The sequence below is a fragment of the Ceratotherium simum genome, chromosome 21 (genome assembly GCF_057802395.1).
Source record: "Ceratotherium simum simum isolate JZ-2026a chromosome 21, ASM5780239v1, whole genome shotgun sequence".
Lineage (NCBI taxonomy): Eukaryota > Metazoa > Chordata > Mammalia > Perissodactyla > Rhinocerotidae > Ceratotherium > Ceratotherium simum.
This window is the reverse complement of record NC_141920.1, coordinates 21299071-21311347: the sequence shown is the minus strand read 5'-3', so window position 1 is coordinate 21311347 and position 12277 is coordinate 21299071. Positions and strand designations below refer to the sequence as shown.

General features: G+C 42.2%; 1 protein-coding gene across 6 annotated transcripts in view; it reads left to right on the top strand.

Moving 5' to 3' along the window:
- Positions 1-11739, top strand: part of DHX35 (DEAH-box helicase 35) — a 73324-nt gene extending 61585 nt beyond the window's left edge. For 4 of the 6 annotated variants that reach the window (XM_087445272.1, XM_087445277.1, XM_004430399.3 and 1 more), the window contains 3 exons: positions 16-87; positions 2529-2640; positions 10494-11739. In XM_087445272.1, coding sequence (XP_087301398.1) covers positions 16-87; positions 2529-2640; positions 10494-10538 — 229 coding nt within the window. In that variant the 3' untranslated portion in view covers positions 10539-11739. The remainder of the gene's footprint in view (positions 1-15; positions 88-2528; positions 2641-10493) is intronic. The other 2 variants (XM_087445276.1, XM_087445273.1) reach the window with 1 other exon arrangement.
- The last annotated feature ends 538 nt before the right edge of the window (positions 11740-12277 follow it).

The following is a 12277-nucleotide window of genomic DNA, read 5'->3' as shown; positions in this document are numbered from 1 at the left end:
ATTCTGTTTTACAAGGACTATCCGTGACGATCATGAATTACATATCCACCCTGCATCAGTCCTCTATGCCGAGAAGCCGCCTCGCTGGTAAGCCACCCTGCTGCTTCTTAGCCTTATACCTGAACTGAGGACAAGGCCTAGTTCTTGTTCAACTCTGGGTCCCCACTGTCTGGCACAGCGCCTAGAATACAGGCACCCAGTACACGTTTGTTGACTTTGTTAGACTGAGTAGTCTACAGAATTTCTGCTCTCTCAAAGATCTCCTTAAGCAAATGGTGATATTCCTCTACTCACTCATCTACTCAGCAAACATTCATTTTTCACCCACGGACTAGATGTTAAATCCTGTATTGGACACAGCTCTGCAGAGATAAAATCATGCCCAGCCCACAGTCCTGAAGGAGAGAGAGACACAAACAGATTCCAGTGCCTTAGGAGAAGGGCTTTGATAGAGGAGATGTATCAAGGGCTGAGGTTGGCACCTCACATGCCAGGAAGAGGCAGCGCCAGCTTCGTGGAGGAGGTGACATTTGCTCTGGACCAGAAAACAGGATTTTTCAGGCTGAAAAGGATGTGAAAGGAACACAGACTGTGGAAGTAGCAGGGGCAAAGCCATGGGAAGGCGAAGGAACCTCATGTCTTTGGGCAATGGTGAACCGTTGTTGTGGCTGGCCCAAGGCTACCCAAAGGGTGCTCTGTGAGATTGTGCGAGACTGTAACACTGCCTCTGAAGGAAGAGCTAAGTACAGAAATTGAGAGTAGGCATTTAGACCTTTTTATAGCATTTTGATAAGTTTATATCTGTCCAAATTGTTAATAAAAATTTTGGGCTTGTATTTTGTGTCTTTTTTAAAATTTTATTTTTTTAGTAATTCATTTGTATTGTATTTCACAAAAATATTGATCTACAATGGATTGGAAACTTTAAAAACAACAACTGATTCTTCACCACAGATAGTTGGAGAAGCCTGGGAAAGAGAGTGGGGCATGTTAGAGAGGGAGAGGGGAGATAATGGTAGATAAAATCAGAGGGCAGAGAGGTCCGTTATAAGATACTTGGTCCTCAAGACTGGTGGTTTTGAAAGCGTGCTCCCCAGACTAGCATTAGCATCACCTGGAAACTTGTTAGAAATGCAGATCCTTGGGCCAGGCCCAGCCCTACTGAATCAGAAATTAGGTTGGGGCCTGGAAGTCTGTTTTTTTATTGTTGAGGAAGATTCTCCCTGAGCTGACATCTGTGCCAGTCTTCCTCTATTTTGCATGTGGGATGCCTCCACAGCATGGCCGCCGATGAGTGGTGTAGGTCCGCACGTGGGAACCGAACCCGGGCTGCTGAAACAGAGCATGCCAAACTTAAGCACTATGGCACAGGTCCGGCCCCAGAAGTCTATTTTGACAACCCTCCAGGTGATTCTGATGGTTGGCGAAGTTTGAGATCTATTTCCCTAGACCAAGGAATTAGACTTCATCCTGTAACCAGTGCAGATCTAGAAACTTCTTAGCTGGAGAGAGACTTGGTCAGTTCTGGGTTCAGAATCGTTACCTGATGGCCATTAGCATGCAGGGTAAGTTGAAGAGGGAAGCCAAACCTTGGTTCTAGATCCTTTTTCAAGGGTTTGCTGACTTCTGAATGATTAAATTTGAGAGTTGCTTAAAAGAAAAAGACTTTTCTTTTTCCTGCTTCATTCCCAAGGAACCTTGAAGGGCAAAGAAAGGATGGTGGAAATAGAGCCAGTGCTGAAGCAGATCTGTAGCATTAAGGTCGTGAAGAAAGCCCCCCTCCCTCAGTGGCCTCTCCACAGAGGGACCGTCCCTTTGACTGGATCTGGCCTTCATCACCTGACTCATTGACTGGCTTCAAGGGGTCGACAGCAGCAGTGTGGCTGGTCCATTTATAGTTATGCAGGAAGCCCTGAATCAGCACCTCAGATATCTCAGAAACTAATATCTGTATCTACTGTACACACTCCTAAAAGCTGGGGATTTGAAATGATCTTGGCTCTTTGGTGTCTGTTACCCCAGCCTCAGGCAAGCCTTTTTCTTTTTTTCTTAAATAGAGGTGTATTTTATGTACACAGTATTGACAACTGTGTACACCCATGTAACCCACACTCCAAATAAGACAGAGAATATTTTCATCATTCTGGAAAGTTCCCTTGTATCTCTTTGCACTTAATTCCCAGTCCCTTTCAGAATAAAACAACCTTTTGCTTCTATTTTTGCATTTTCTAATAAAGTCCTTAGGCTCCGTTCAGAGATCTGTAAATGCAGACTAGGGATCCAGAATGGTCTTGTGTTGATAACTGAGATGTTCTGGAAATCCTGTAAATTAGGCACACTGTTACCCACCACTCAGGTTGTGAGGCTTAAGTGAGCAACATAAATGCATTTGTTTAGTCTAGTGCCCAGTAGACAGAATAGATGCCTGTTAAAGATAAAGGGAAAAAGCTTGTCATCTCTAATTGTTGTGGTTCTTGACTCTCATCGTAAGATATAGGAAATTAGCTCATGTTTCTTTCTTGTTTCAGGGTTATCTACAATGAAGTTATACAGACCTCCAAGTATTACATGAGAGATGTGACTGCTATTGAATCTGCTTGGCTGTTGGAGCTGGCTCCACACTTTTATCAACAAGGAACGGTAGGATGAATAGAGCCTGTCCCCCAAAACCACTTGTTACCTGCCTCTTCATATTTTTAAATATGCATTTATTCTCCAATTTAGTGCCCTAAATTTGTCCCCCCCCAGTAGTGCATAGGGTGAAAAGGCCATTACCACATCTCCAAACTGTTCTGGGTAAAAGCACTATACCATTTTGCTCATAGTGAAGTGCATTTAAAAATAAATCCCTCCAGGGGCTGGCCCCATGGTCTAGTGGTTAATTTCGGTGCGCTCTGCTTCTGCGGCCAGTATTCGGTTCCTGGGTGCGGATCTATACCACTTGGTGCTGGCTGTGCTGTGGCGGTGAACCACATACAAAATAGAGAAAGATTGGCATGGATGTTAGCTCAGGGCGAATCTTCCTCAGCAAAGTAAATAGATAGATAGATAGATGGATCATTTGATCGATGCTTCCCTCCCTCCTTCCAACTAATAAGACAAAAAAGAGAATGTATCTTCAGCTCTTCCTCTTTCCCTCTGCTCTTCTAAACCATTTCAAAAGAAATTATATCACACTTTGCACCATGTTCACAAGGAGGGGCACAAATATTCTCTGAGGATCACCTCACAAAGAACATAAACAGGTGTGCAAGCTTGAACCCAAGGTGGTTTAAACACAGTGGTAGGTGATGCTGAGCACCAGCATCATTGTGTTTATACTAGATTTTTCGTCCATGGCCAGCCTGTGTGCAGGACGAACAGGGTAGTGAGCCTTGTGGAGCAGATTCATAGTTTTGTGTTCTTCATTTTTATAAAAGTGGTCCATTCATTGAAAAAAAAAAAAAAAGGCCATACATTCTTTCAACAAGATTTTTAATTGAGTGGTGGTTATATTTGGAAGGCTGGCATGAAAACGGGTGAATCAGGGTTCACAAACTTCCCAGCCAAATACAGCCCATAGACTTATTCTGTTTGTTCTGTGTTGTGTTTTTAATTGGAATGTTTAGTGCAATCGCATTTAATGTAATTATTGTTAGATTTAAGTCTACCATTGTATTTGTTTTCTATTAGTCTGATTTAGTTTTTGTTCCTTTTTTTCCCCTTTTTAACTGCCTGCTTTTGAATTAATCTAATGTTTTTAGTACTCCGTATTATCTCTTCTAATGGCTTTTTTTACTTCTTGTTTTATTTTTTGTGGTTGCTCTAAGGGATTATAATATATATTCTTAATTCATCACCATCGACCTTGAATTGGTATTACACTACTTAGCTTATAATATAAGAAACTTACAACAGTGTATTTCATTTCCCCATCCCATTCTTTGTGTTGTTGTTGTCATATATTTTATTTCTACATGTTATTATGTATTTTGTATATGTTAATGTTATTTCTACATATTGTCTTATATTTTATTTCTACATATGTCATGTTTTATATTTTATTTATTTCTAAATAATTTATTTTTACATATGTTGTCATGTATTTTATTTCTATGTATTTCTGCATTTTATTTCTATGCTCTTTATTTCCAAATTTACTGTTATTATTTTTGTTTTGAATAATTGTCTTTTAAAGAAATTAAGAAACCAGAAAAAAAATATTTTATATTACCCACGCATCTATCATTTCTGTCATTCTTCATCCCTCTGTGTAGATCCTAAGTTTCTATCTGGTATCTTTTCCCTTTAGCCTGAAGAACTTCCTTTAATATATCTTTTAGTGTATGTCTGCTGGTAAAATATTCTCTCAGCATTCATTTATCTGAAAATGTCTTTATTTCATCTTCATTTTTTTATTGATGTCATAATAGTTTATAACATGGTGAACTTTTAGTTGTACATTATTGTTTGTCAGTCACCATATAAATGCGTCCCTACACCCATTGTGCCCACCTCCCAACCCCCTTCCCTCTGGTAACCACCAAACTGTTCTCTCTGTCTGTGTGTTAGTTTATCTTCCACATGTGCGTGAAATCATGTGATGTTTGTCTTTCTCTGTCTGGTTTATTTCACTTAACATAATACCCTCCAGGTCCATCCATGTTGTTGCAAATGGGACAAATTTGTCTTTTTTATGGCTGAGTAGTATTCCATTGTATGTATATACACCACATCTTCTTTATCCAATCATCAGTCAAGGTTATGGTTAGGTTGCTTCCACTTCTTGGCTTTAGTGAATAATGGTGCAGTGAACATAGGAGTGTGTAAGCCTTTTTGGTTTGTTGATTTCAGGTTCTTTGGATAGATACCCAGGAGTGGGATAGCTGGATCATGAGGTATTTCTATTTTTAATTTCTTGAGGAATCTCCATACTGTTTTCCATAGAAGCTGCACCAGTTTGCATTCCCACCAGCAGTGAATGAGGGTTCCCTTTTCTCCACAACCTCTCCAACATTTGTTATTTTTTGTCTTGGTGATTACAGCCATTCTAACGGGTGTAAGGTAGTATCTGAGTGTTCTTTTGATTTGCATTTCTCTGATGATTAGTGATGTTGAACATCCTTTCATGTGCCTATTGGCCATCTGTATATGTCCCTTGGAAAAAGTTCTGTTAATATCCTCTGCCCATTTTTTGATCGGTTTGTTTGTTTTTTTGTTGTTCAGTTGTGTGAGTTCTTTATATGTTATGGAGATTAACCCCTCATTGGTTATAAGCTTTGCAAATACTTTCTCCCTGCTGGTGGGTTGTCTTTTCATTTTGATTCTGGTTTCATTTGTCTTGCAGAAGCTCTTTAGTCTGATGAAGTCCCAGTTGTTTATTTTTTCTTTTGTTTCCCTTGTCAGTGTAGACACAGAATTTGAAAAGATCCCTCTATGACCAATGTCAAAGAATGTACTGCCTATATTTTCTTCCAAGAGTTTTATAGTTTCAGGTCTTACCTTCAAGTCTTTGATTCATTTTGAGTTAATTTTTGTGTATGGTGAAAGAAGATGGTCTACTTTCATTCTTTGGCATGTGGCCGTCCAGTTTTCCCAGTACCATTTGTTGAAGAGACTTTCCTTTCTCCATTGTATGTTCTTAACTCCTTTGTCGAAGATTAGCTGTTAGTAGATGTGTGGTTTTATTTCTAGGCTTTCAATTCTGTTCCATTGGTCTATGTGTTTGTTTTTGTACCAGTACCATGCTGTTTTAATTGTTACAGCTTTGTAGTATATTTTGAAGTCAGAGATTGTGATGCCTCCAGCTTTGTTCTTTTTTCTCAGGATTGCTTTGGCCATTCGGGGTCTTTTGTTGCCCCATATGAATTTTAGTATTCTTTGTTCTAGTTCCGGGAATGATTCTGATTGGGATTGCATTGAATCCGTAGATTGCTTTAGGTAGTATGGACATTTCAGCTATGTTTATTCTTCCGGTCCATGTGTGTGGGATATCTTTCCATTTCTTTATGTCATCATCAATTTCTTTCAATAATGTCTTATAGTTTTCATTGTATAGGTCTTTCATCTCCTTGGTTAAATATATTCCTAGATATTTTATTCTTTTTGTTGCAATTGTAAATGGGTCATCTTCATTTTTGAAAGATATTTTTTCTGTATGTAGAATTCTAGGTTGAAAGAGTTTTTCTTGTTTTTTGTTTTCCTTTTAGCACTTTAAAAAGAGTTTATTCCACTGGTTTGAATTGTTTCTGTGAGAAGCCAGCACTCATTTTTATTGTTGTTCCTCTATATGTAATGTGTGTTTTTCTCTGGCTACTTTAAAGATTTTTTTCTTTATCTTTGGTTTTTCAGCACTTTGACCTATGATGTGCTTTTCTTTGTGTTTTTCATGCTTGGGGTTCATTGAGCTTATTGGGTCTGTGGGCTGATGTTTCATTTTATTACATTTGGGAAATTTGGGATGGTAATTCCTTAAAATATTTTTTCTGCTCCAATATATCTCTCTCTGCTCTCCTCTGGAACTCCAATTACGTATGTTTTTAGAGCCGTTGATATTGTCTCACATGTCACTGAGGCTCTGACCTTTGTTTTTTTCTTTACTTCGGTTTTGATAGTTCCTCTTGGCCTGTTTTCAAGTTCACTGGTCAGTTCTTCTACAGTGTCCAGTCGATGTTTAAGCCCATACAGAGAATATTTCATTTCAGATAATGTATTTTCCATTCTAGCATTTCCGTTTGTTCCTTCTTGAATTTTTTATTTCTCTGTTTAAATTCTCCATGTATTCACTCTTTACATCCGTCTTTTTCTTTAAATCTTTGAACATATTTAGAATAGCTGTTTTAAAGGGCTTGTCTGCTAATTCCACATCTCTGTCATATCTGGTCTATTTTGTCTTTAGACTGTCTTTCTTGTTATGGGTCACATTTTTCTACTGCTCTTGTCTAGTAATTTTTTATTGTATGCTGGACATTATAGATGCTATCTTGTGAAGAGTCTGGATTTTGTTCTTTTCTTTAAAGAATGTTGAGTTTTTTTTCTAGTGAACGGTTAATATTGGCAGATCAGTTTAATTCCTCCAAGGCTTGATTTTCATCTTTAATAGGGCAGAGCTAGTGTAGCCCTATTCCTAAGACGTGGCCTTTTTGATGTCTCAACTGAATGCCTAGGAAGTTCATTGACATCTTTGCATTCTGGTTGGTCAGAACTCTAGTGTCTCCTCTGTATAAACCTCCAGAATCTCCATATCAGCACACAACTGCCCAGTAACTATTCTTTGCCAGCCTTATCAGATCTTGGCCTGCACATGTGCAGGTTTGTATTCAGCCAAAGACTTAAGGGTAGCCCCATGTAGATTTCTGGAGCTCCTCCTTTCTGATGTTCCGTCCTGCAAATTCCAGCTGCCCCAGCAGCCCTGAACTATGATCTCTGGTTCCTCTGAAAATAACAATACTGTTATTTTCTACTTAGGTTTTACTTCCCTATGCTAAGGTTTGGAGAGCCAGACGGAGACCTGGGATGAATATAGAGCTCACTTTCTGTGTTTCCTTTTTCTCAAGGATTACAGCCCTGTGCTGTCTATTGCCCAGTGCCTGAAAACAGTTACTTCAGATATTCTGTCCAGTTTTACCATTACTTACCACAGAAAGGGAAGTCCAAAACCTGTTACTCCATCAGTACTATAACCAGACTGCAGTATTTTCAAACTAAAGTTTGTATTGATTGGTACATTTAAAAATTGAAAGATTTCACATTAAATATGGATTTCAGGTTTCTCTTGAAAGAAATGTTAAATCTGCTGACACTGGGCCTGAGTTACTGCTGTGAATGATGCTCTCCAGGTGCCACAGTCCTGCTTCACTGGTTTATTTCACTTGCCCAACTCCTAGAAACATTTGAGGTGTGACCCTATAAATGGAAGGACCTTCTCATCCCTCCCCTTCCAGCAATGTCAAGGGAAATTGTCCTTTTTAAATCTTCTTATAATATTTTAATCTTATCCAATCAAACAAAAAACATTTCAAACCTATATAGTTCTTCACATATCCTCATACAGATATTTCAGCCAGAAACCAGATCAGCTGCAGGGACTGATAAAATGCAGAGTGTATTGTCTTTACTCTATTGGGCTGATAAAGATAAAGATAAACCTGAAGTGAATGAAAATCTTCTCCCTCAAAACCTCTCAGGTGGAAAGCAGCAGATTTCAGAAGTCCAAGAGAAGTGTTCAGAAATGCAAACTAGGAGTTGAGGAGAATGGTGTGTTGTAAGAGTGCTTGTTAAAGTGATAAGACGCAGGCAGTTAGAGAAGGAGCCTGGAGTCGCCCTGGATTCATTTAGACTCTTGGAGAACAGAATTAGCCTAGAAGCTGAGTCATTTTCCCTTCTCAGCTCAAAATTACAGTTTCTTTAGGTCAAACCCACAAAGTTAAAGAGCAAATCGCTCCACAAGTTTGAAGAAAATGACAATCCCAAATTTCTGCATTTGTCTCTTCTCTCCAAATGCCTGTTTTTCAGCTCATCTGCTGGTGGAGCCTGGAACCTTAGAAATCACCTAGTGCCACAACCTCATTGTACAGGCGAGGGCCCTGAACCTCCTTGAGAAGCTTGGCCCCTCCAGGTTTCTCCAGTTTGGCCATTCCAAAGACACTTCTATTAACTTGTCCAAAATGAATTGGTTTCTCCAAGACCCCACAGATCTCCATTGGCCGCCCATTTATGGTAGAGCTTCCTTTGTTGAACACAGTGGAGCGTCTCGTGACCATCCACAGCCCACAGATCATCCCCGGCTCTGTTCCTGGCACCTCTGGTGACTTTCCATTACCATTGTTTTTCAGAGTGTTGCTCTCACCCTGTAAAGAGGCCTGAAATGGTCTGGAGTCAGTTTTATTTATACTTAACATTCCTCACAGAAATGAGCACCAAAAATGGTCCCAAGCATGATGACATCATCTCCCATTCCCAAGCTAAGGCTGTGGGTGTCTAACATTAATTGTAGGGGCCACATCAGGTGAAGTGCAGGGTGGAGAGGATTGACAGAAATTCAGCAAGACCTCCAGCTGGAGAGGGGAAGAGCAGGGTGACTTATTCAGAGATTTGCCTTCCAGCCCTGAAATTTTTTTCCTGATTCTGAGAAGTACCTTGGGAATCTAGGGAAAACCCTCTTAATCAGGGCCTTTGCAAGAACCTATACTGGTCCTTTCCTGGGCATAAGTGGTTATAATGTGACTTCTTACAGCTCATTTAGACCTGTGTCCTGTTCACTCAGTCGTCTCTTACCTTGTGCTTCAGGGTGTGCTGTGTCCTCTCTTGTACCGCACATTCCTCTGCAGTGCTCTCTGTTGGCGATGGGGATTGCTGTCTCGAGCCGTGTGGGTGTGCTGAGAAACGGGGTTGGGCACTGAGCATGCTGGGGTTGGCAGGCCTGCTCTGCTGGCACTCAGGGTGGGAATTCCTCATGTGAAGTTTCCACTGAGTGTTAGGGCAACACGCCTTAGGTACCCCTTGGTTGTTTGTTTATGGTTATTAAGGGGGTATCAGGGATATCTCAGTTGGTGAACAGAGGTCCTTTATTTATTTTTATTTTTATTTTTTTTATAATTTATTTATTTATTTATTTATTTTTTTCCCCCAAAGCCCAGTAGATAGTTGTATGTCATAGCTGCACATCCTTCTAGTTGCTGTATGTGGGACACGGCCTCAGCATGGCCGGAGAAGCGGTGCGTCGGTGCGCGCCCGGGATCCGAACCCGGGCCGCCAGCACCGGAGCGCACGCACTTAACCTCTAAGCCACGGGGCCGGCCCCAGAGGTCCTTTATTAAAAGCTTATATTTACACTGCCTTAAATGCTTATTGTAGGATTTCCAGCATTTTTGGCTTTACTTTTGAATGTAAAGAATGTTTGTATCCCTCAATCCTATTATCTGATGGCCATGATTATGTTATGCTTCCTATGTTATTTATACTGGTAGACGTTTATGAAAGAAAGATGTGTCACTAGGAGGTATCCTTTTCCTGTGTCTTCCCTGCACTTGCACTTGCAAGGGATTTTGTGAGGGTCCAGGTATCTGCATGTGAAGATGCCTGGTAAGACGGTAGATCTCCTTGTTCCTAAGGGGGGCATACCTTTCCATGATCATTCTCAAGAAGTTCATGGAAACTTGAGGTGATGTCTAGCCTGAGCCCAGTCTCCGTGAGCAGAGGTGTTTGGCTGAGTGCTGTCCTGTGGGCTGGGGCAAAGGGAGAGCTGTGTCTCGCTGACAGCTCCCCACAGAGCCCTGTGTGACCAGGCTGAGCCTTGGTGGGCTGGGCCTCGGGCTGCTGTGGCTTACTGAAGGCCCATATCCTTTGTTGGTCACTTGGGCTTTATTCCTCCAGACCACTTCGAGGGGCACAGCATTTACTGAGAAGGTACGAACCAGATGGAAGCTTTGACTTGGTCGTTTAGATGGGAATTATGTAGGTTTGGTTTCATTGTCTAACTAACCCCAACTGTGATGTTTTCTCTTTTCTTCTAGCACCTGTCCCTAAAAGCCAAAAGGGCCAAGGTCCAGGACCAGTGAGCAGAGCTCGGCTGCAGCTGCAGGGACTGTGTGGTGCCCTTCCTCCATGCTGCTGCCCCCCAGCTCTGGGGCCGCTGAGTCGGCATCAGCTCACGTGGAACCTTCTGCTACTCTGAAGTGGACTGCAGCCCGTTCGTTAGCCCCTTCCTTCCCACCCTCTTCAGCATTTGCATTTCTTGCTGGGATCCCAAGAAGTTTGTGCATGGGCAGGCGTCCCGCTGCGCTGTGCCCAGGCAGAGCAGGAGTTGGCAGGGCCGTGCTCTTTGCTCACTCAGCCCCCTCGCTGACCTGGCATGCCACTTCTAGCAGGCAGACGGTCCTGGCCCAGCTTTATGGGGAACGAGGAGGAAAGTAGGCCACTGCAGGCTCAAGTACCAGGTCGGGTGGACAGAGGGTTTGCTAGGCTGGCTTTGCTTTCCCTGGTGCGGCCACAGCTGTGTTGAGCAATGAGGTCCACTGCCACGTGTGAACACGTGTGTATCTATGAAGGGATGAGACCCTGGAAACGCTGCGGATTTCTGCCAAAATCACCGAGGGGCGTTTCTGGCGGGCACAGGGGCTCCCAAACCAAACACCTTCTGTTTTCCCTCTGCCCATGTCCCTGTTTATCTGTGGCCGGGAGACTTGCAAGGATTGGTGACTGACAAAGAGGACTCATGTGCACTGTTCTTTGTTAGCAAAGGATTTCTCTGTTTCACACGTGGGCTTAGCTTTCTGCCTGCATCCGATACCGTGTCCTGATCCCACTAGCTGAGTACTAGTGAGAGTCCATCAGCTCAAACCCCACTGGGGATCCTTTGTAGCAGGAACTCATAACAGTTTAGAGGCTCTAAGCCTCGGTGGCTCAGGAACATAGCTTGTGTGTGTGTGTTTTGTTGGTTTGCTAGGGTTCTTGTGAGGACACAGGGGCGGCCCTGCCAGCAGGCGCTGGTTTCATTGTTGCCCCGGAGCTCTTTGCTGCTTTGTTTGCGTTTCAACCCATGAGCGACACAGACTTTTCCCCCTTACTGTTGCAGCGACATTTATTTTAAAAACACGTAGCTTGAAAACTTATTTTTGTACTGATATTAGTTTGGATGTGCCACTTTTGGCACCAAACATGTATGTCATTTTTATTTCCATTTTATAAACATGTAAATAATAGTGATAACTTGTTAATAATAGTAAACCTTTATACCTAAAGTAAATATGTTCCCTCCCATCCGTGGTTCTTATGGTCTGTATTTTAAGATGGTCCTATTAATTCTTCTGAGTGAAGGCCAGACGTTAGCTGAAAAACCTGATGCTGTGGCATACAGCAGCTTTGGGGCCACACGGTCGCAGGAAGCCCCATAGAGCAAGATCATGTGACCAAATGATCTCAAGACTTCAGTAGAGCAAACCACGGGACGTTGTTTAAATGAAGTCCCAAAGAGGTGCTAAACCTTGTCTGTTTCCAACTGGCATCTTTCTGTAGAGAGGTCAGAAATATTTATTTTTATAAAGTGAATTTAGGATTGGGGCTGATCCTGATAAACTTTGGTTGCAGTGGAAAGAAGAAAGGGTGTAGGATCCACATTCTCTGGGGTAAGACCGGAGATCCAAAATGGGAGATCAAACAATTGGGGGATGTAGACTTGGGGAGGCATGGGGTCACGGGCCACCTCCACCTGTGGTGCCTGATGCTGAGCACGTCTGCCCCCTGAACCTCCACCTCTCAGAGGGCGGCCCTCGCCGGGCAGACCTCTGAGCTTTGGACC